The sequence below is a fragment of the Canis lupus genome, chromosome 19 (genome assembly GCF_011100685.1).
Source record: "Canis lupus familiaris isolate Mischka breed German Shepherd chromosome 19, alternate assembly UU_Cfam_GSD_1.0, whole genome shotgun sequence".
Classification (NCBI taxonomy): domain Eukaryota; kingdom Metazoa; phylum Chordata; class Mammalia; order Carnivora; family Canidae; genus Canis; species Canis lupus.
The window spans coordinates 45407584-45433256 of NC_049240.1; the positions used below are offsets into that span (position 1 = coordinate 45407584).

General features: G+C 33.8%; 1 protein-coding gene across 1 annotated transcript in view; it reads right to left on the bottom strand.

Moving 5' to 3' along the window:
* Positions 1 to 25673, bottom strand: part of LRP1B (LDL receptor related protein 1B) — a 1959891-nt gene that overhangs the window by 1298550 nt on the left and 635668 nt on the right. Inside the window, exon 3 of the mRNA XM_038565111.1 lies at positions 17281 to 17418. Coding sequence (XP_038421039.1) covers positions 17281 to 17418 — 138 coding nt within the window. The remainder of the gene's footprint in view (positions 1 to 17280; positions 17419 to 25673) is intronic.

Here is a 25673-nt window from a genome sequence, read left to right on the forward strand (position 1 = left end):
TTTACATATAAATATATATGCATATTTTTCATGATGGGAGATACGATTGTATATTCCAAATAATCTTATAAAGATGAGAAATGATGTAGGAGACAGTGGGAGCTGGGTCAATGTATTTGAGTGGTCTAGACAGATGAGACCTGGTATTGGCATCGGGTAAAACCATATAGGTCTGTAGGTCAGAAGTAAGTATAGATACTAAAGAACAGATATGTGTAGTGATGGGAGTCTGCATATTTTTTTTTCCTAGTTTTTCTGATTCCTTCAGTTTTCTCAGCCTTGTGGGAAGTAAAATCATTAACTGAGAGAGGATGTGCAAGAAAGGTTGATCTGAGAAATAAAATGTAAATAGACTTCAAAGATAGGAATGAACTAGGAATGTATACCGCGCTGGCTGATAACATTAAGGACAAAATTGAGGTTTATGCTCATGGATTGAAAGCATGGTTGTTGGCTTTTCAGCCTGTTCATTGTTCAGTAATGGAACAGAGTAAAAGAACAGGTGGATTAGATTTAATATTGTTTTTTTTGTCAGCTGAGTATGAGGTAGCAGAGAATGGCTGAAGAACTGATTACTATCAGAAAGTGATTAAATAATAGACCACGGAATTGAATTAAAGGTAGTGAACACATCAAGTGTGTCCTAAATCTGTGAAAATCTTGGAATATAAATGGACCTAATGTTTCTGGTAGATTATTGGGATGGAAGTCTAGAAGTCATAGAAATAGTTAAGGTAGTGAGCTAAAAATATTGGTGTTTTGGTGGTACCCCTAAAAGTGAGATGATGGAGGGCTTGCAATGGTTACCAAAAGCAAATTCTAGACTCTAGAGAATGGCGATCGGGGTGGTAGCTGACATTGGCTAAAGAAATTGAGGCCGAGTTACTATAAATATTATCTAAAAGTACGTTGAATTTTCCAAGAATTAAGATAGATCCCTGGGTGGCGCAGCGGTTTAGCGCCTGCCTTTGGCCCAGGGTGCGATCCTGGAGACCCGGGATCGAATCCCACATCGGGCTCCCGTGCATGGAGCCTGCTTCTCCCTCTGCCTGTGAATCTGCCTCTCTCTCTCTCTGTGACTATCATAAATAAATAAAAATTAAAAAAAAAAAAACCTATAAGATAGAAATAATATTGGATAGACAGAGCTACAATGATTGAAAAAGAAGAAGGAATGACCTGGGCATCATATCATAACATGATAACAGCAGTGAAGAATAGTGGCTAAAATCATCTATTGGCATGAGCTATAAAGCTGAACATTTTTAGAGGGGAGAGAGAGTGCTCTGCTTGCAGCAATAAGAAGGAAGAGAATTACTCCCAAATTTACCACTTTAGGCCCAGTGAGAGAATTGTTGGGGGAAAACAGTCTTCATTTGAGAGGTCTGTAAGGGAATCAGGGAGGGCCACGAAGCTGATGAATTTTTGAGAGATGAGGTTGAATATAGGGAATTCTGTAGGTAATGAACTGTGAGTTATAGAGGGCACAGGGAAAGACTGAGGGAATACGACAAAATAAGAACCTCTGTAATGATTGTAGTTCTGTTGTGATGGACATAAGTTGGGGAAAAGACATAATGATATATACAGCAATATAAGTATTGGTGGATTTAAGACAAAAAGAGGTGAAGGGAAGAAAGTAGTGGATTCTTGGCACTTCCTTTTAATTCCTAATGAGTGGTATGAGAGGGACAGTGAGGGAGCTACAGAAATTTAGGTTCAAGACATTGATTGGAAATATTGGCAAGAACAGCTCCATTTTCCCTAAACTTGAAGAAGTATTTAATTTTGAAGTCCACTGGACCTTGGGTGAGGCCCAGAATGAAGTTCCCTGAGCCCATAGATCCTTGTTTTTGTTGAAGATATTTGAAAGTAATGCAGTCAATTGCAAATGAAAGAGACCTAAAAAGTAAAACCTGGAAAACATTTGAATGGACTTTTTTGATTATTTCATACCTAAAGATGAAAAAAAAATATGATTCAAAATAAAATTCAGCATATTCTGACCATGTTCCCTGTAAGTGATGGACATACTTAGAATTGATCAATGGCAATATCCCTCTTGGGAACTCGAGCTTCAGGGCCAATCATATTTTTCTATCAGTGCTCTAACTACATTAGTTTACAATTATTTGCCAATGAGTAATGAGTTATATCCACAAACAATTACAGAACCTTTAAGGATTAAAATCATATTTTCAGATCCCTGCATAGTGACTGGCTTATATTGAACTTTCAGCAAATATTTATCTAATAGGTAAATAAAGATTGAATAAAGCAACCATATTTCTAAAGGCTGATTCTATGAAGAAAACAAAACTAGCATAAAAACACAACCCTGAAGAAAACATGATTTTGAAGCACTGAAATCCAAGGAGAAAGCTACCTTAAGCGATAACTGACCCATTAGATAAGTTTCTGGGAATGCTTTTAAATAAAAAAAAGTATTTTCATATCACGTCTTTCTTCTATGCCCTCCCCAATTTTGGAAGAAATGATCTTCCCTTCTCTACACCTGATTAAATTCCTTGTAATTTAAAACACAGTTTTCAAGAGCTACTACACAGTGTAGAATTCTTTGCTATTAAAAAAATAGTTGACGGGGATCCCTGGGTGGCTCAGTGCCTGCCTTTGGCCCAGGGCGTGATCCTGGAGACCCAGGATCGAGTCCCACATCGGGCTCCCTGAATGGGGCCTGCTTCTCCCTCTGCCTCTGTCTCTGCCTGCCTCTTCGCCACCCCCCCCTCTGTGTCTGTCATGAAAATAAATAAAATCTAAAAAAAAGTTGACATTGAGTCAACTTAGGATATTATTCTCTATTGAACTACTGTTTTTTTCTTTACTTGGTTCAGGTTCATCTACCACACACACACACACACACACACACACACACACACACCACATAAATATGTAATGTTCATTCTATATCATTTTCCTGCCCACTGGATATTAAATTCACTGAAATTTCATAGTCTCCAAGACCAATTCATCAAATTTCAAATCTGTTTTAATAAATTTGTATAAATCAATTTTTCTCACAAAGCCTTCTCAGCCATGTAATGTTTTGTCTTATTTGCTAGATCATCCATCCATCCATATTTCATTTGTAGTTCCTTGTCTATTCTATTCATTGTGATTGCACTAATGGCACACTGTCTGCTCTATATTATTAAATTAGACTTGCACAGAGGTACTATTAAAATAGTTATAATTTAATTATAACAGTACCTAAAGCTGAGCATTTATTTGATCTTTACACACATCAGTTCAATTATAGTTTTATATCTTCTTAGTTCAAATATATTCTCCTCCCATTATATAGTAAAAGAAGGGGAAAACACTCCATCTTCCCCTTTTATTTCTCAAATAAAATGGGCCTTAACATATCAAAGAAGAAAGTTTAAGTTTTTGTTCTGTGCCTTGTTATGGGTGACTGACCAGTCTTCCAAAGCCAACTATAAAATCATTTGCTCAATTGGAAAGTAAGCAAGCAATGATAATTCAAAATATTGTTTTAATAGCTATTACAGCATAAAAAATTATCCTAAATATCCATAGCAATTTATATCTATATATTGTCATTTCTTCCTAAAGGGGTTTCTCGTCTGACACAATTTTCCAGTTTTTATTTAGATTGGAATAGAGGTAAATAACAAGTTCTACTAACAAGATACTAAGTGAACAACCTTTCCATGACCTCATAAAAGATAATTGGATGACCCTTTAATACACTACATTAGTAAATTTACACGGAAAACCTTGGGCATTTCTTATTTATATTAGTATTGTTCCTTTGTAGATATGTAGTACCTTGGTTGCATGCAATAAAACAAAACATCAAAAAAGTTATACTACCGAAGTCACTGAACTAAGTGCTAATTGCCTCTTCAAAAGAATTATTATATATTGCAGATGTATCTGAATACCAAAAAATCATTATAATTTAGTATATTGGAAATGTTTATATTTGCTTTAGGAAATATTCCTCACAGAAACTATTACACACCCAAAACAAAAGTCACATGAAAATAGAAAGAGCTATGGAAAAAAAGGGAGATATGTATTGGTGAACTAAATCAACTTTAGGAGAAAAATCCAACAATCAAATAGAAAACAACTTTAGATTTCAATACACATAGTTTAGCCCAGAAACAAACAAAGGCAGTCTTTGACAATAATAAAGGATGTCTCTGTATCTAGATTTTTTTTTTCAAGAGAGCTATTTCCTTCTTTCATAGTAATCATTTCTATTTGAGCAAGGAGTATAATAATATAGCAGCAATTTAAAAATTCAATCTATTTTTTATATGTGTGCCTCAAGTTATTTTTTTCTTCTGATTTTGGGGGCTCTGAAATCCAGTGCAATGTATAAACTAGAAATACAATAATTCCAGTTTGGTAGATATTGCTGACTACAATTCTATAACATTTGTTTCAACTCCAGGTTCTTAAAAACACAAGAACTGTTAATATAGGAATAGCCATGCTGTCCTGGCTGGCTAACTCACAGAGCTCGTCCTAACACAAAGTGGCTAGGTGGAAGAGACCTTTGGTTTCATCCCAGAAGTTCTCTAGATCCTCCCCTGTCCATTCAAAAGGGAAGCACACCACCACACTGATGTGGATTTACCTATTATTAAAATAAAGAGGAAAGGATTGAGCTATGTGTAGAGGGAATTTGGTACTATCACCAACATTTTCTGTTTTGACTTTGATTCATCTCAGCACTAGAACTTTTCATCTTGCTCTTCTCTTAGACATTCAGAATTTTAATTTTAGAACTCTAATGGGTATCGTGTGATGCTCTACTATATTCATACTCCCTCAATTTCTCTTCTCTTTTCTTCTCTCTCTCTCTCTCTCTATACACACACACACACACACACACACACTATACAATATGTTGTTTTTGCTGTGAGATTTTATTATGATATGCTTCAGTGCCTACATAATACCTACCTACTTTCTAAGACCATGTCTGAAAAAAATGTTTTCTTAATCGGGATCTCATAGATAGGAATTTATTTGGAAGTATAAAAAATGGCAGAAGTAAAAAAAAAAAAAAAATGGCAGAAGTAATCACCTGATGGGATATGGAATTCAAAAAAGAGAGAAAAGAAAGACAATTAAGTATCCTTCAAAATAAAACAAAGGTCAACAGCAATAAAATATCTGGGATGAAAAAAAATATCTGGGATGTATTTGGTTGAAGAAAATTGATCGTCTTAGGGAAGCACAACAAAACATAAAAAAAAAAAAAACAGGAAATTTACCATCAGAGAGGGAATAAGATAAACAAAGCAGCTTGACATGATTTGGCATTGTCAAAATATTAAATAAAATAGCATTTATATGTGATGACAGACCACACAGTAAAAATAAATTATGACATAGGGTTGGCTGACCATAGATGTGAAATAATTACAAAGACTTTGAAATTCTGATAGTTTTGTAAAAAGTTTAAGCCCAAATTTGAAGGAACAAAAATGTAAAGGCTGAAAAAGTATAAGATATGGGGCTGAGAGCAAGGGTAGCAATAGAGGGAGAGAGAAGGCAATAAGAATAAAAAGGGAAGAAAAAAATAAGCGAGATTAGGATGTAGAAAAAAAGAGAGAAGAATACCTTTCTCTTGTAACCCAAATATATCTGGTTTTTTTCTCAGGCAGCAGCCAGCCTCTACTGGCTCCCCAGGACTTTTCTTCATGGATATCCAGTCTGAATATTTGGGAACTCTTTGCTATAGTACAGCGTGACCTTTCTCTTACCATTTCCCAGGTGTACTGATATTTTCATTAATTTATACAATTTTATACCTGCAGGGAGTTTTATATTTTATACTGCCTGAACATCTCATTTCACTGGTTTTCAAAACTACAGAGCCAGTTAATGACCAGGTCTCTGTACTTCAGAATCTTCCTATAAGTTTCATCAAACATACTACAACTGTAGCTCCTATGTGATGAGCAGTCAACTATTTGATTGCTCTATTAAAACACATACAGCATAAACTTCTAGTTGCTACCAATTATCCATTATCCCTTTCGTCCAAGTCTGATTTTATTAATAGTGTTTGTACACTTGAAAAAAACTACGTCTCCTAGCCTACGTCTCCAAATAAAGTTGGTTGTGTGTTAAAATTCTGGCCTATGGCAGGAAGATAGAAATTTGGGTGTTAAGTTTCTGTAAAGTCCTTTAGGACAGAGTTTGACTTGTTTGATCGGGATACTTCATTCTTCTTCCTTCCTTCCTTCTGGGGAATGGAGATAGACATATCGAGTTGCAGTGGCCACCCTCGAGGGTAGAAGGCAGTTGAGAAGGATGATAGAAGAGAAACACAGAAGCCTAGAACACAGATCATGTCATTAAATCACCTTCCCTGCCATGGGACATCTATCTATCTCTGGACATTGTTTTTTCCTGAGATTTTATTTTTTAAGATCTGTTATTTGTAGCCAAAGGACAGCTCCTAACTGATGCAACATGAGTGAACAAGGCAATGTTAAGTATAAGAAAACACATAAAGAATAATCATAGGAGTCAGTAGCTCTGACAGTCAATCATAGGGAAACTAGTCACTTAAACTATCTCAGTCAGTTGGGACAGGGCAGTCTATAACTTTAAAATTTTTGAAAATTTAAAACTATCTGGAGAGGTACAGAAAAGCATGATTAACCTATAGGAACATGTTGGAGGGAAAAGACTAAAAATTGATAGGGCATGAAGAATTTTATAATACAATATGCAAGCATTTTCTCAGAGTACAAATTGCTAAGCATTGACTGTGTTACTAAGAATGGCTGTTAGAATTTCTCTCCCTGGAGGCCTTCCAATTTGGGTAGATAACAATCTGTCTAGGCAAGTTTGGGTTCAATCCAGCCTAAAGGCAGATGGATGGACTGGATGACCCCTGAATTCCCTTCTAGTCCTATTATCTTACAGTTCTGCTTCACACCAAGAGAAAGTTATTGCTGCTTCTCTATTTGCAGTGATAGTCATAGAGCAGACCCTTGCTTCCCGCTGCATATTGCAGGTCTCTCTAGTAAATAAGGAGAAACAAAACTGAAAGGAGAAAATCACTTTAGGTAAAATGCAGGAGTGAATCTTCCTGACAAAGAGCATGTTGCTGGTTTGAGGCTGGTAATTCCAGCAGACTGCGTAGTATACTTTACCCCATGAGTTACTGTACAGGTAACCTATACACCTTTTCATTTAATCACTGTTTCCTGTGCCTTGGTCTTCCCTGTCCTGTTGACTTAGTTCTTGCAGTGAAGTGACTGAGGTAGAAGTTAAGCGAGTTTCATTAGATGTTTCCAATCTATTAGGGGTATAAGATGGTCACACAGGAAGAAAAAGGATGAATTGAACCAAGGGACATTTGCATTGAAAAAGTCACCTCAAAAGGTAAGTAACACTGTGTTAGGCAAAATTACTAGGCTTTGACCCTCTAAACATGTTTCTCTCTGTTCTGCGTATTTGCTTTGCATAATGAGTTTGAACAGGTAGGGTTAAAAAAAAAAAAAAGAGGTCACTTATTGAAAAGGAACTAGAAGTCATCTGTAAGTAGGAAGCATCACTCCCAGTAAGAACTTGATTGGAAACATCACCTTATCCCGTTTTTGGTAAGAAGAACAAATGAACAAAAAATACAGGTGTAAGGCATAAAAATATGTATGTTTAATTCCCTGAAATAATCAATTCAACTAGATATATAATAGATATAGGCTAGGAAAATCTAACAGAATATTAACACACAAATATTTTTCCATACACATTAAGATACAATAAATTGTATATATAATTTTTATGTAAAAAAATTTAAATATTACATTGAAACTGAAGAGCAATTTATATTGTACCTTTGAATATTTTTCTCCAAACTTCCTTGAAAATTCTTAGTTTTTAATGAATCTAACTAAAAATCAGACAATTCAAAGTCTTAGTGCTTCTGCTCTGAAAATATTGGATAGTTCTTAGAGCCATTTATTGAACTGCAAAGATTTTTTTTTTCTTGGCACTCTTAGTTTTGTACCTGTAGACTGAATGAGAATATGCCACATGTTTCAGCTAATGGAACTGAAAAGTGCTTTTTGGGCTTGTCCTTCCCATTCTCCTTTTTATCTGATGCTCAAGGCTTGGCTCACGGTCACACTGACCTAATTCGGAAGACGCTCTGAGAGCACACTGATCTCACTTCAGTTGGCATCCTATGGTTTCTACAACCACAATGGGTTGTCTGGGGCTGGTTCTACAATCCTACTTGGCATACAGAGGTCAATCATCAATATCATGCTTTCTCTAAATCACAAACCTAATGCAGAACTAGAACGCAAATTCTTAGCTAATAGAAATAAAACTACTGTGGTGTGTTTTTCTTCAGAAAGTAATCTTTAATTTGTTTCTTGTGCCTGAAGACAAATGTGCAAGTATATGTAGAAAGATTAGGAGAAAACTTCAAATATATATGCATATTTTCTCTATGTCTCCACATGAATGAAAAACAAATTAATGTTTGATTTGATTATGAAGGGACTGATTATAGAAAGTTCAGGTGTCACTAGTCTTATAGCGATCTTTTTTTTCCTGAGTATTATTTAATATAATGGAATTTTCAGTTGTGATGACATTAAAATACATGTAATGCAATGGGATAGGGTTGACTGTATAAGTGATAACAGTGGATCAGAGAAAAGGCAGCGGAAATAGTATTTTTCCACAATTGTGAAGAGGTTTAGAAATTCAGAATTGAAAATATTGGCTGAAGGTATGAAAATCACTTGACATCTACCTCTATAGAATTCTGTAAGACTTACTAGAACTCTAGATCAGGCTTAATAGATCTCAAATCACCTAATTATTTATTGGCTATTTATTGAAAGAAAACAGCATTGTGTTTTTCTTCAATGTTGGGTTTTTCCCTTCCAATTTTAAACTTTGTCTCTTATTTCTCCTTCCACATCCCATTACGAATGTTAATCCCTAGATTTTTTTTAAACTTCCTATTGTAACTAGTGCAAATCTTCAAAGAGCTAAAATGAACTTCTCCATTTCCTTTCTACATCCCTCATCAAATGAAAGTACTAATTTTTCTCAAGGGGATAAAGCTAATAGTCAGATTGAGACATTCAATTCTGCAAGCTTGTTATATAGTTTTTCAGCTTGTTGTTCACTCAGCACATTTTTTTTCCCTGCTCAATCAATTAATAAAACTGACAGAGAACATATAGTTAGCTCAAAAATGTTTTTCAGTTGATTTTCTACAAGCCACCTTGCTGCTTTAAGAACGGGTCAGAAAGGATGCTGAAGCATAACAATTTTCTGCGTTACTCTGAGTTGATATGTTAAGGCTCAGTAGTCAAAACTGGCAAACGAAAACTCAAGGTCACAGTGTTTAAACCTTGTTCTCACACTGCTTTTCTGTGTGACTTCTGGAGATGCCAGTCAACCTCAGCTACCTGTTTTAATTCCTTACTTTGTAAAGTATCAAGCTGCTTGTGTCAAAAACTAAATAATGAATTATAGGGGATTTGGCTTCACATTTAAGGTTGAGTAAAGAGCTGAGGGACAGTTTGTTATATAATTCATACTTTTGAATAATATTGGAACCATCATATGTTTCCCAACGTTAAGATACAAGAGGGCAAAACTTAGGCATCAACTAAAGTGGTATTTTAGTGGTTGCTAAACATAGGATTCTGGTTGCTTAAAATAGTAAATACACGTTCCAAATTCCTAACTTTCATCTGAAAAGGAGTTCACTTAATATGGCTGCCTTGTCATCCATTTTGACTTCTACTTACATAGAAGTGACACATTAAAGAATAACACCTAGTAAACCTTGTTTGGAGAGTTGATCAATGTAAAGAGACACGACTGTTTAGCTCAAAGTTTTACAATTAAACTAATGCATATTTTAACTTTCTATGAATAAATCGAATAAATCACAGAACTGGCTACATATATGCAACAATTCTAAACTTTTTATGCTTAATAGTAAAATATATATAACCCTTATGATATTGAGAAGACATCCTAAGATCATCTAACACTCTCTTTCTCTTTTAATGTTATACAATGCATTTTAAGTAGGTCATACTGCAACCTTATTCTAATATAGCCACTCCAGGTCTAATATCAAGTGTTTTTTTCAGCTTCAAACTCATCTATCTCCACTTAGAACCCTATGCATCAACTCTACCAAAAAACTTACAAATTCTCTTGAGTGTACAATGTTTTCTTAGGTACCTGAGCTCCCTACTTTTGTTCTTCCTTCCCTCAGTTGCCTACCAAACTCTCAGAGGGGGACATGTGTCAATCATCAGCTTTTTTGGGGAATTTTCTTGCATCCCCTCAAGCAGAATTAGATGCTTTTCATTTTATTCTTCCTCAGTAACTTTTGCATGCCTCCATTATGACATATGAATTCCATGGAGGCAGAAAATAGGACTTTCAACATCTCCAGTGCTTAGATAAGAGTTTACAGTACTCCTGGTGCTCAATAAAAGTTTACTGAAGTGAATCAATGAATTGAATATAGGGAAAACATTATTGTGTTTCTTGTGGCACATTTTTAAGAGTTCATTTTGGCCTCATGCCCATTATTTTTTTCTTACAAACTATGATCTGTTTTCCATCATATCAGGAAGAGAACTGTGAGGGGGAGATCCAGATAAATGAGTCCCAGTGTCCATGAACATTTATTTAAATTAACAATTCCAAAGTTAGCAGAACTATTAACAAGTCTCTTCTGTTGGAGATATTACTGGGGGTATAGTTGAGGAAGCCGAGTCCTCCGGCTTTTGTGGTTCTGCATAGCCCTTCCATATAAGAGGTTGGCATGTTTTAGGCACAGGCATCATAGGAGTTGTTTCAAACAAGAAGTCAATCTCTATATCAAAGCAATTGCTACTTCTCTACAGATGTTAGGCAAACAGAATAAATACTCGACTGGGGTGTAAGCTATGGATCTGTGTTTTGGATTTGTATCTATTTAAAAACAAAATCCACTAGAAATATAGTATATTCAGTAGCAATTAAAGGTCCCTAATGCACCAGGATTTTTACCACAGAAAATACTGGATCAAAAAAAATATGGATGTAATGTAAGTTAGTTTTATTTTTTTTTAATTTTTATTTATTTATGATAGTCACAGAGAGAGAGAGAGAGAGAGAGAGAGAGAGAGAGGCGCAGAGTGTACACAGGCAGAGGGAGAAGCAGGCTCCATGCACCGGGAGCCCGACGTGGGATTCGATCCTGGGTGTACCAGGATCGCGCCCTGCGCCAAAGGCAGGCGCCAAACCGCTGCGCCACCCAGGGATCCCTGTAAGTTAGTTTTAAATCACTGTTTACCAAGAAGAAAGATATAGAATCCGAGAAGAAATTTTAATAAAGAATATCTTTTTTTAAGTTAGAGTCTTCAGTATTTGATCCTTTATAAGCTACTAGTATGCTTACAGGACTTTTTTTATATATTGCAAAATCCATTTTGTAGTTATTCTTAAAAATAATTCTGTTTGGGGCCAGAGAACACTAATTAGTACATATTAACATCAATCAAAGATGTAAACCTACTACAAAAAGATTCACTTCCAACAAACAATCAACTACTTTAGATTATTTTTTCACAAGCTGGGCTACCATGCACAGCCAAATTAGTCATCCTTTCCCCACAGGCCATCAGTTAGCCAGTTAGCTGTAGGTAGAAGTCAACATATTCAAACAAACGGTTGAAATTTGAACTCCAAGTCTCTTGAGCAGGATTAGTTTAGCAATCACTTCTAATAAATCACTATTAAGAAGTCAGATATCTATGCCAACAGCATATTTCTAATTAAACAGAATTTATAAAACTAAGACTCTGGAAAACGAATATACACACTTATGTGTGCACACCTATGTCTCTGTGTGTATATATATGTATATATACACACACATATACACACATATATATTTAGAGTGGTCATCAAATACACTACTGCAATTTTCACATAGGTGCCATTTGTCAATACAAGCAATGTCTGTAATAGCCTTGCGAAAGGATGATATACTTGTAGATGATATCTATTCTTCTTAAGAATTGTTACTTTGCTTTTAAAAAGCATGAATTTGGCCCTGATATCAAACAGTGGTAAGGGTATCAGCCTCTCACTAAACAAACTCAATTATTGAAGCTAATCACTTCGAGATAAATGCATAGGCTTGAGATAGATTTGAGACTACTGATTCACCTTAGCACAACTCAAGACAAAGAAAAGAATATAGCAGGATCTACTTTTAAGTTACAGAAACTTCAGTAATCAAAAGTGGTCTGAACACACAAACTCAGGTACTCTTGGGTAATTATAGCTGTTTGTTTTCTAGCTCTCAGCCTACTGATGTTTCAAGTGACTTGAAAACACACTGGTGAAGTTTCTTTCCCTTCATGTGCCGAAAGCTTTATGTTGCTGACAGATACACTTCCTTCAACATTGCTTGTAATTGTACCTCTTCTCCATACCTAGGCTTTGGACTCTTCCTGCTGAAATTCCCTTCTTGAGCATGACAAGTTCATTTTAATTTAGAAAAAAAAATTGGCAATATTTTTCAGTGGGAACTTTTAAAATGGGAATAGGACAAGATTCATTGACACAATAAAATTAAAGTAAAAACAATAAAGTGCTCCAAATTTATTTTTCTTCCTCATCAACTTAATCAACCTCTTTCTTTCCTTCTTTCGTTCCTGGTAGCTACACAAGCTAATCTCATGGGCATTTGAAATTAGTGTTGTGATGACTAACAAATGTCACCACAAGATAAAATATTTCTTTTCTGAAAGAATGAAAAGTGGAGTCCTGAACATTTGAGCTAAGAATTAATTCTAAGTATTTTAATTAAATGTATTACATTTAATTATGTTAAATCAATTAGTTACATGAAATTAATTGATCTGGATTAATTTCTGAATATTTGGAGTATATATGAGATTTCAGCAGAAGTTTTAAGGATTACTAGTTTTCTTGTGGTGAGTCATTACAGATAATAAAGTTTGCCATTTTACCTCAGTGCATTTTGAGAAAGCTCTAATTCATAAATTACTTCCAGGATTTTTTAGCACTTTCTCCTAAGACTTTATTTTTATGAATAGTAATATAAAAGGAAAAAAGTATGTAAATTTAAAATGTAAATCAGTATCTAAAATACATTAGAATAAATACATTAGAATTACTGGAATCTAAAATAAATACATTAGAACAGATTGTGGGCGGGTAGAGAAAATTGTAATTACATATATTAAGAAAATTATATTCCAACTGTCAAGTAAAGTAAAAAAAAAATTAAATGGAATTTTAAGAATTCTGAATATGCATATTAAAGGAGATAGGTGGTATTTAAGAGAATCTTACTCTTCTTTAGTTTCATATCAAATACACCAATTAACATATTATACATTCAGAATTATGTGGGAACAGGTTCAGAACAGAAGAGAGAAATCAGAAAAGAACAATATGTGTGTTTGTGTGTGTGTGTATTTGTATGTTTGGGTGGTGAGTTTTTCAGATGTCAGAAAGTTTCATTCCTTAATCAGTTTTAGTAAACTCTTCACACGCTTTATCTCCTCAAATTTAAAAGGACATTGGGATGTTTGCTGTAAAACAACCACATAGATTACATAATCATGTTTTCTTGAGACACAGAAGACAGAATTTCTTTTTGCATGAACATGAAAGGTCTTTTTGCATGAACATGAAAGGTCTCCGTATTCTTTTAAAAGATTAAGAGCACACAATGCCACAGAAACTGTTGTTTCCCTTGTACATTAAAATGCTTGATTATTTTGCACTTCAAATGTACTCTAACTAGGATTGTGAATTAAAAAGGCGGGGCTTCTTTTGTTCACAGCCACTTTAAATGTTAACATAATGAATTACCTCAAGAATGTCAAATTTTAAGATAGCATTTTGATATAGTTCAGTCGATCTAGTATCTATGAGCTGAATTTGTTCACTTCTTTGCATGGCTGTGAGGATTTTTGTGGAAATATCTTACACAGAGAAGCCTTGTACTGTATAGATTGTGGTTTTACTGCTCATGCAATTTAGATATAGTGATATTATTACCAGTATGAAATACTATGTAGGAAGAGATGAAGTTTTCTAAAATATTACATGGTGATTTTGAACATTCTCATTGTAAAAGTTTTACAAGCACATTCCTATATATAAGTACACCTATATACAAAAATCCATTTTTCTTTCTTCAAATGGAGCTAAATTATGGAGATTAAAATATCAGTGTTATAGAAAATCATTAATAATAGATATCTTTTCATTACCCTCACCAGGAAGAAATTGATTTTTTCTGGGGAACATTCAGAAAACAATTCAGTTGATACAAAAGCATCCCCAAGACCAGAATATCACCTCCAAAATGTTAAACTTTTCTCCTTATTAATTTTCATAAAGGATACAAATATACTACCAAATGTGCTTTGGATCTGTTATTAGAAAAAAAAAAAAAAGAGAAGACAGATCCATCTTTGAATCATGTCATTGGCTTCATGTATAATTACTTAAATTGGAGTATTGCTTAGAATGCAACAAAAAAGAGAAATGGATTTAGAAAGAGAAAGTGATTTGGGGGGAATTGTTCTACAAAAGAAAAGCATCTCTAAAAATCAATGCAATGTTTGAACTAATCTGGTTTCTTTTTTTATTATATGTCTATAAATGAGAAAGTTCTTTAGAAACTTGACAGGCAGGTGGCCGTGGTGGCTCAGTGGTTTAGCACCGCCTTCAGCCCAGGGTGTGATCCTGGAGTCCCAGGATCTAGTCAGTCCCATGTCGGGCTCCCTGCATGGAGCCTGCTTCTCCCTCTGCCTGTGTCTCTGCCTCTCTCTCTCTCTCTCTCTCTCTCTCTCTGTGTGTCTCTCATGAATAAATAAATAAAATCTAAAAGAAAAAAAAAACTTGACAGGTTGGTGCCTAATTAATTAATCAGAAAACAATTTTTCTTTGGGTATGACTTAAAATCAGGAGAAAGGTTGAAGATATACCCTATAGTACGGTAAATAGCAAGCAGAGATAAAATAGGTGAATAACAAGCATAGATCCAAACATACTTCTTGTTATTTCTAAGCCCACCTCAGGTCATAATAAATTACTTAGGTATTTTAAAACACTTCATTTGGTGAAATCTTGAAATATTTAAAACGCTAAAAATTGTGCAGTCTCCTACTTAAAAAAAAAATGAAAGAAAAAGTTTGTCACTAGTGACAAAGATATGAAAGTTGGAACGATTAGAAACCTGAATTAGAAGAGAAAAAGAGATTGAAGCATAAAAAATTATATACTCCAAATGCATCTCAGTCTGAAGTATACACCAAGCTTTTCAATGATTAAATTTAATATCACTTTATTTTTATTCCAATACTTTGTACTTATATGAATCCCTGTTTTACTATTAACATATTCTTTTCTCTATCAGAGATCACAACTCTAAATTTTAGTAGAGAACTCAGATATATTTTCATATGATCTACAGCACTGAAATATGTTTGAGATATTCTAATTTGTATAACCATTTTTGAGGATGTATTTGGCAATGTGATGATTTCACTCTTTTAGAAGCTTAGTCACACATGTCTATCCAAAGGCTTTTTTCCCCCTTAATGTAATAAGAAGCCTGAATTATAATTGAAGTGGACAGAATTAGGCTCTAGAAAACATAATTAATTTCTGAAAAGAAAATTAAACTCTTTGACTCCTATCACTTTATAATTCCACACTTTACCTTTTCTGTTAATACCATTCTTTTTAACATCCAATTATACAAAAATAATACATGTCAAAAGGCCTTTAAATAAAAAAATATCTTATTAATTATTATTACGCATGTGTTCATAACTAAAACTGAGAGTCTCCTGGCTCCTTCTGTGACCCTGTCAGAATTCAAGCTAAGAAATGAAACTCAGCCAAAGAAGGAAGACCTTTAACTTCTCAGTTGAATATGTCCACAGAGCCAGAATAATTCCTTTCTGAAAGAAGAAAAGGACCTAGTGACCCAGTTGATCTATGGTCTCTCAACAGCCTTACCACCGTGGACTACCTTTCTAAGATTTACTCTTTTCCCAAGGTATCTCTCCATCTCTGTATTGAATCCACTGACTTCATTCAGCCCACCCCTAGGAAACTGGAAGCCAGTAAGCCCTGACACACTCCAGATAGGTTTTGGGTGGCCTGTACATTGCTGGCCACGCAATGTTTTAAAAAGGAGTAGCCATCTTCAAATAACGTAAACACATACAGATATGGAGATCCTCCTGAAAAACTGGAACTTTTGGTAACCTACAACCTTTTTGCACATGGCAGTAATTGGTTTGTATGAATCTGGTCAGAGACCAGATATGCATCTCCAGTTTTCTGTATTTCCTTCTCTTCCTTATTGTCTTACTGACCCTCAACATTAAGGACAGGTGCCTCAGCTTCAATAAATATCCTTTGTGTTATACTCAGCTGGTGGGAATTTCACTGAAAAACTTTTGAACCAGTGATTTCTTTCCAGGCTTCATCTTGGAGTCAAATTTACTTAACTGGTACCTTGATTCTATTTCCACATTTGGATCCTTACCTTAATTCTCAACTTTTTTTTAATATATTAATTTTTTTTTGGTTTCACATTTATTTCCTCTCTCCAACCAGTTTTATTAGAATGTGCCAGTTCTGATTCATTTTTGTTAACTTTGAGACTTTAATTATTCCTTCCTCCCATTATTAATATATAAGTAAAACCATGACCACTGTAGAACACAGGTATTGACTTTTTAAAAAGAAAGAAAATTATAAGAAAGTAGGTACAACTTCATGGCGGTAACATTAAGAAAAAAATTCCTGTGAATACATCATACTAAAATATTTGGTTGCAGAGGTTTCACTTCAAATAACTTTGGCTTAAGCAAAGGTTCAGAGAAATAAACTTATGACATTGTATAGTATTAATCCCTGTGACAAAGACTTCTCATTCGTCTTTTGCATAGAAGTCTGATTTTCTATGAAATATGTAATTGTTTCAGAGTCCAATGTCAAAGTCCAAATGTATTTCTTTTTCTAATGGAATTTTTCAATAAAGCACAATGGTTATATGTTTGAAATGCATATTAAGTGTTTCTGGCAGTAAAATTCTTGCTGTCTCAATAACTGATATGATTATGGTTGAAAGAAAAGTCCGGTTATAGGTTCTTTTTTGAACTTTCATTAAACTATGAAAGATTTAATAGTGCAGATGCCTTGTTCCACAAACGGACTCACCCTGACAATGCAGTCCTTCATCATACCCATCTGAGCAGTCCATGACACCGTTGCACAGTTGGGATAAATGAACACATTTGTTGGTACCAAGGCAAGCAATGTGATTCAAGGGGCACTTGATTTCTACCTCTTCAGGACCTGAAAAAAAAAAAAAAAAGGAAAAATAAATTAGTTTTGTTTTTAATGGTAAAACCATTAGCTCAAGAAATTACTAGCCTGAATTTACAAAACAAACTATATGAAACACTACCAGAGGGCAGCTCTCTCAGGGACGTCAAAATTAGCCCCTGTGATTAAAAACCTAATATTTAAAATTGCATAAGACATAAAATTGTATTTTTTCAAATAATACACTAAAAACACAAATATTCTTTTCAACCTTTAAGTAGCATAGGTTTAAAATCTGAGGGTTGGTTTGAGTCATTGATCTACGTCTTATCTTTAGATTTAGTGGGCAAGGTAGTGAAACCCTGTATGTCTCAATTTCCTCAACTGTGAAATATGGAGAATGACAACTCCTTGGCAGAGCTCTCATTAGAACTGAATTAGGTAACATGAACAAAAAGATTTTAGTGTAATTTAAGTGAAGTTGTGTCAGTCTAAAAATTATTTCTTTTTTAATATGTTCTTTATTAAGAACAGCTAGTTATGTACTTATTTATAGACGGATTATTTTTGTTTGAAAAATCTTTACTGAGCAATTATAATAGAATTTACTAAGGAGTGGGGAGGCGATAAGGAACAGAGCATACTCAGTGAGTTCTCCTGCTGATGCTAATAGTACATTACATGATCAATCTTTGTGTTTTTAAAGATATACTTAGGTTGGAACACCACATCTTTTCTTAAAGCTCATCAAACATCCAAATTGGGGACGCAAGGGGGGCCTTAGTATTTGAGCGTCTGCCTTTGGCTCAGGGCATGATCCTAGGGTCCTGGATCAAGTACTGCATTGGATTCCCTGCAGGGAGCCTGCTTCTCCCTCTGCCTATCTTTGACTTTCTCTCTGAGTCTCTCATGAATAAATATAAATAAAATCTTTAAAAAAAAAAACATTTAATTTGTACATTGCTATATCTAAATTTCAGGTTACTAATTCCCATATCCTAGCTAGACTTCTTCCATAGGCACTCTCCAAATTCCCCACGTGATGATTCTTAATCTTGCCCAGCTCTCCTAAATCCAGAGTGCTGTCGTGGCATATGACTACAATCGCATGTTAATCTGTCACTGATTATTACATGAGGCTAGATTCTACAATCAGGCACACTTAGTATTTAATCACAGCTATGTTAATACCCACGGGACATTAATTTATTAAATCAACTAAGCATTAATTTTCTCATGTGTAAATAAAACTATCAACAGAGTTTACCTTGTAGGCTTGTTGTGAATGTCAAAAGTTATTGATAGCAAAGCAATGAGTTTTGTGAGCTTTTTTGGTTAGATGTGGGCTCGGAATAGGAATTCACATGTGTTAATCGTGTAAATGAATGCATCAGAGTGGAGTTGTTAACAGACTCTGAAAACATATTCTTGGTCCCACACTTACATACAATAAATTGAGCAATCTATGTACATTTTCTGAGCTTTGCCATGTTGTTGTAGGGATTATATAAAAAGCTTTTTCATTTTTCCCAGCAAACACTAATAAAGTGTTTGCTATCATCATAGTTAGGTAAAGAATGTTCCCATAAGGTGAGTTGCCTTTTCATAAACACTTGTATTGCATAACTTCCTTTTATACTGCAAGCCCTCTCCCCTCAAAAAAGCTGTGGAATAGCAAAAGACATGTTTTGAAATATCTTCTCAAAATGAGTGATGAGTATATGTGATTTTGTTTGATGCTAAAACAGCTTTCAACCTTTTATATTTAGGGAATGTAATAAATTGTTATGATGTAGCTTCACTAGATGAAGTATTGACACTAATTGGTTTTCTGGTATCTTTTCTTTGTGTATTTATACAATTACTGACATATAAGGCTATTAGTATTGTCAAATACCCATCACCTCAAATGCACAACTCATTTTATTGTAGTCTCTGTAAATTGAGTATCAATAATTTTTAAAATATACATTTTCATATATATATAATATATATACACACACAAATATATAATTAAAGTACAAATACACAAACTTAAATCCAAATTATAGGAATAAAAATAAGAGAAGCTCCTTTCACTGAGAGTTTCTAGTATTAAATCTTATAAGATTAATATGAATTCACTTTAAAAATACAATTGAAAAATATAAATTAGGTTTGAAATGCTGTACATTTTTATGACCAACAGTCACAATGCAGTTTTTCTTAAAATTAATTGGCTGATTCTTAGAAATTTGAGAATATGTAACCTTGTATGAATGTCAAAGTAGTGTTTAGGCCAAATATATTTAGATCTCTATGCAAAAATTCCAAAAATAGCCCACAGATAAAACACTTCCAACCTGGGAGACTTCAGAAATTTTATTAAAACCAAAGATGACTCAGTAGTTTTTTTTTAAAAGAAAGATTTTTCTTTTTTGTTTTTGTTTGTTTTTGTTTGTATTAGTTCAAATAAAAGTTTTGTTTTGTTTTGTTTTGTGCATTCTTAAGGTTGTCAGGTAATGGGTTAAAATGATGGTGTGAAATGCACAACTGGTATTCAGAAACAAATTTTGAGAAAACAGAAAAAAAAATGTTTGAATTTCTTAGAGGCAGTATACAAAAGTATTAAATTCTTCTTACTGGTAACATATAAGAAAAGAAGAAATTTGGACTAAAAAAAGAGTTAAGTAATTTCTTTAGTGACTAGCAAGTACATCTTCCTCATCTTTAATATACTCTTTTTTTGACTTCCAGCACTTCTGGGTAACTGGTAAGACAGCTGGTACATGATTTGATGGGTTGTACCTTAACCAGTCCTTCCCAAATTGTCGTATCTAAGCTCATTAAAACCATGACAATATTTGCAAATTACACAGAATAGCAGAAATTATTTGTAGAGGTTGTCCCGGGCCCTGGGAATCAACCTCAAAACTGAGACAATCAGTATTTCAACCCTCTTTGATCAATGCTGGGGTATTTCAGCAGGAAAACTCTGCTAACTCTAATATTTTGTTGTTGTCTTTCTAGAATATGGGGCACTTTAAAGAATAACAATGTCTGCCTTAACTAAAATTATCCCAGAAACCAGGGAGTATGAGTATTTAGTGTACTGTTGCTTTGAGGAATAACCCACCCTTGATTCCCAATTATCGTTTGTGAATTAAAGGTGTGTATATCCCGTGAGGCTCCCTCAACCGGCCACCACTTCCACCCACTGATCTGTGTGACAAGGGAAAGAATGTGATAATAGAGACTACGTGAATTCCTAAGAATATGTCAGTGTTGCATTAAATGATTCATCTCACGAAAACCCAGGCATTACCTCTTTAGTTACTAAATTATTAGGATTTGGGGGATCTGAGAACAGGACTGGGATGACAGGGAAGCACATGAAGAATTGCAGAATAGTACACATGCACTTCAACATTTAAATAAGCATGGTAGTCTTAGATTATCACTTCAGTTTTCAGTTATGCATAGTCAGAACATTTCCAGTGCCTCAGAACTAATTTTAGGTGACCTGAACAAGATAGCAGAATTTAAAATATAGTAATTAATTATAAGAAAGAGAAACTCTATCATTAGAAGGATTTAAAACATATAAACACAGGCAAATAGAACTTATATTTTTAAATTTTTTATAAGCCTTGCCCAATTAGCTGCACTACGCTTCATTTTTAAACAGAACCTCATTTTACAAACAAGCTTTCTAGGATAATGCAAGGGCAATGTGACTCATCTGGATGTTTTTGAATGTTTAGATTATTTTTATATATAAACATCTTACTCTGTTCAGTAAAAAAAAAAAGAGTAGTTTAAAAGATATTAAGTCTGATCAAATGTCTTTTCTGGCTAATGATAATTGTGATAGCACATTCTGGAGAAGAATAGAGTTTTCTTCTATAACAGCAGATACAATCAAATATCTGCACTTGTCACTATACCATCATATCTCAGCAGGACCAGCATCGATCCCCTCCCCAAAGTTAACCTTTCCATCTTTCGCTCTATCACATCCCACTTTCTGGGTTTTTTCCTATTAAGATTTGCCACTTGGTTGTATTTCCCATTTCTGTCTTTCCAGTGGTTCTAAATCCTCTACGTATAATTTCATACAATTTTCTTAGCCTGTATTCAAGAAAAAAAAGTCACTTTGCTGATTGAACTTTCCTACAAATGTTATCCTTTCTTTACTACTTTTTTAGCTGTTAAATATCTTCAAAATAGAGACTGTACCCCCTGTATTCCTACTCCCTTCTAACTCCAGCCACTGCTCCCAACACTGCTGAGTTGGTTTTCTTCAAGGTCCCCATGGTCCCACTAACAGTGAAGCCAGAGGCAAACAAGATACTTTGAAAGCTGACCAAAATTCCTAAGACACACTTTCTGCCATTATTTCCCATGACTTTTATACTCTAATCACACTATTATTGTTGTTGTTATTTATGCTATTCCATGAACACGCTTGGCTGCGTTTCATATATGCTTTTTGATAAACTTTCCTCTGTCTCTGCCTGAAAAACACAAACGTGTAGTACACTGCCTGGCTCAATGTACAATTGTTGAATGAATGTTCAGTTCATTTTAACTCCTGGCTAATTTCTACTTTCTTTTGTATGCTAAAAGTCACCTCCATTAAAAGATTCTCAGAATAGGTATAAATATCACTTTCACCCAACAACTGCTCTCAAAATCATAACCATTCTCAGTTGCTGCCCACAACAAAACCAAACTCTGGCCTGATTTCATTATCTAACTGAAACTTAGTTAACATTATTTACAAGTTATTTTCAGTACTCATAGTAAACTCTATTTAGAGTCAACATTCACCTCCCTAAATTAATCCAAAATGTCCCCACTTCTGGAATTTTCTGTATGCAATATCATCTGGAAAATAAGCCTTCTCTTTTCACCCAGCAAAATCCTTCAAGTCCAAACTGGCTATTCCATCAAGTTTTCTTTGTGAAAAATAACATCACATAATGGAGAAGTTATTAAGTTTAGAGATATCACACCCTTGATTTAGAGTTTTTATTTGCTGTTTATTATCTCAACTTGAGTAAAATGCTAATTCAGTGATATTCCTCTTTTACATTTGAAACTTGGGGATAATAATAGTGTCTACCTCACATGATCCTCATAACTAATGAATATGGTTTGGGGATATGCTTTATAAACCAAGAGGATTGTGTCTGTGGGGGGTGCCACTGATCCCACATTTTCTATGAATTCATGCAGATGTTGTTTATATCACATTTTTTTTACAATATAGCTTTTTTTACAATATAGTTTCTGTGTATAGTCTATGAACTATGTTAATATATGCAGTTTCACATAGATTTCATGAGGTATGAAACCTTTATTTACTTTTTTATTCCCACTTTACAAGATACAATAAAATGTCAATACAAGAACATATCGATTGCTAGTTGATATAAGAATCAAGTAAAAAATAGTTATATAAAGTCATCACGAAAAACATAAGATGTCTTTGAAATTCAAAAATTAAAAAAATATCCACTTTTGGATTTTATGTAATTATACCTATTTACTTAGAAGACTGAGATTTGATTATATTGTGAAGAACTGTTGGAAACTCAACTTCTAAAAACCTAGTACTGATTAAAAAATATACGCATGCACACACACGTATACATATGCACACATACACATATATATACAAATTAATATAGGACTATTTCTATTGGTAAGATATCTTACAATATTTAGCTTTTAAATATTGAATCTTGTGGAAAGTTCCTATTTATTAACTGAAGAGCTCATGATTTCTAAGAATTTGTGAAAACTACCTTCAAAATAGCTTTCCTAGAATTATTTAAAAACAAATTTTTAGTGTCACTTTAAGTAATATATTAAGATTCTGGAATGCTATTAACCTGCCTGCAAATGCTTAATCTGTTCTATTCCATGTTTTTATTTTTATTCTTTTTTTTTTTTATTCCATGTTTTTAAAAAAAATTTTTTTAAAGAATCTTTTTCGACAAAGATCCAATTTCTTGGAAATATTACAAACTATCATCTTTTAAGGGGAATTCCTATGCAATTAAGCATATGGAAACACTGCATTATAATAGCTGTTGTAATTCTCACAGCTGAGAAATCAAAATAGTTACAGCCACTTGTGAAAACTATAAAGTATGTGGACTACATTATTTTCTCCATATTATTTGGGAAAATTAGTACATCATGTAAATACATTTAATAATATATATATAATACATACATATATATTTAATATAAACATAACACTGGATCAAATAATACCTTTACAGAAATAGTAGAACTTTCCTAGAACTGTGTATTTCATAAAATTCTGTTATATTCAAGTATAATTTACTTTTGCATGTAAGCTACTTCAACTGACAAACTGATAATTTAAATGGAAGAAATAAAAGAAATTTATAGTATTTCAAGGAAAATTAAAATTGGATTTATGAGTTTCAACTTTTAAATAAAACAATATTAATTGATATCATTAATCTATAGGACTATACTTGAGGATACAGGAATGAACAAGAACTCCTAAATATACATGTGCACTCAATCTAATAGTAACTCACTCAAATTAAATAATTCTGTGTAATATAGGTTCCAGTAATGGCTTGTGTGTTTACATATTTCAAATGAATGCTGTGAAAAATCAAGAACAGGAAAAGATGTAAAGGTGATTGATTTTGTCCAGCTGCACTACCCTTAAGCCAGCTCTGACATCTGTCCTATTTTTAAGGGCCCTGGGGAAGGAGATTTTGCAGCTTTGATAAGTTGTTTCAAGGTTTAAAAAGTCTTTGTTTTTAGTCCTTACTCTTTGGAAGTCTCAGTGTAGGAAAATTCCTCGCATCTAACATGAACAGTTTTATTTCTGTATTTAATATGCGAAAAGCTTGCCTGGTCACCTAAGGAAAACTATGCCATATTAACAATTCTGCTATCACCAAAGTCACCACTGTGTCTGCTATTATGATTACGAATATATGGATGGTTAGGTAAGATTCATACTGAAAACTTTCTGGATCACATCTGGAAAAACAGTTGTGTTAAAATATCTCTCTCTTTCTCTGTGTGTGGTCCGCTAACTTTAGAATATACCTGTCAAGTCCTTTTTATCAGTTTAACTCACTATCTGCACCTGAATCCAATGGAAGTAGGTTAAGTCATAATATTCCCCTGCATTGAATCTGTAAACATTTAGAATATAGCCAAAATTGGCAAATGAAAAGTACGTAAGGAAATAGCTACAGAATTGTTGCCATTAATTACAAACTTTGGAAATAAAAATTTTATCTGACCAATGGACTGTCTTGTTTTCCAACCTTCCATTTACCAGCAAATAAATAAAATAAATGAAAGCATTGCTTTACAAGGGATTGTCATTGCAGCAATGCTATTCATTAAACCCCATGCTAATGGAGGGAACTCAGCTTAGATGGCTTTAAAAAATCAGGGCCATTTAGGTGTTTTAAATGTTTATTTCTCTCCCTGCATATATTCTTCACATGTTCCTGATTACCGAATCACCTCTTCCACCCCTACCACTTTCTCTTTCAAAAAGGTCTACAAATTCCTTTCCCCCTCCCTCGACCCTCAGTTAAAATAACATTTTTATGTTTGTTTCTTCTTTTTTTTGTTTGTTTGTTTCTTCTTTCTTCTTTAATTTCTTAGAGCCCTGTTCTTTGTTAGCTATCTTGATATCCTAAGTGCTATATCTTACAGGTAATGCATTTGCATTCAAACAAGATTCTTACAGAAACAATAGATTAACTCCAAAGATTAGAATATGTAAAAAATGACAAGGTATTTTGTTTTAGAGAAAGGGGCACTTCACTGATTGATACTCATATTACACTTCTTGCTGACAATTTTGTTTACTTGTAAAGTTGGCCCTTATCTCTCTTTGTAAAGGAAGAGTACATATATACTCAATGAATCAGAAAGAAGATGCTTTCTTTCTTCAAGTTTGCAGAAATCCTACTGATTCCTCAAGAAGTAAAATGCATATTCTAGTCATATCTTAAAAACTTCTGGGTGGAAAAAGATTTACCCAATTGCAGATAAAACAACTAAGAAAGCAGAAGATAAAATATTCCATTTGGGAGTATCTCTCTTCTCAGATACAAAACAGAAAATAAGTGTTTCATCTCTAAACCTAAAGCTAAAGCTAAAGCTTTTTGCTCTTGTTTTCCAGGGTTACTTTACCTATAGTAATCCAGTGATGGCTAACTGATTACAGTTCTGAAGTTTAGGGCAGCATGGAAAGTCCTACTTGTTTGAGGCAGAGATGACTC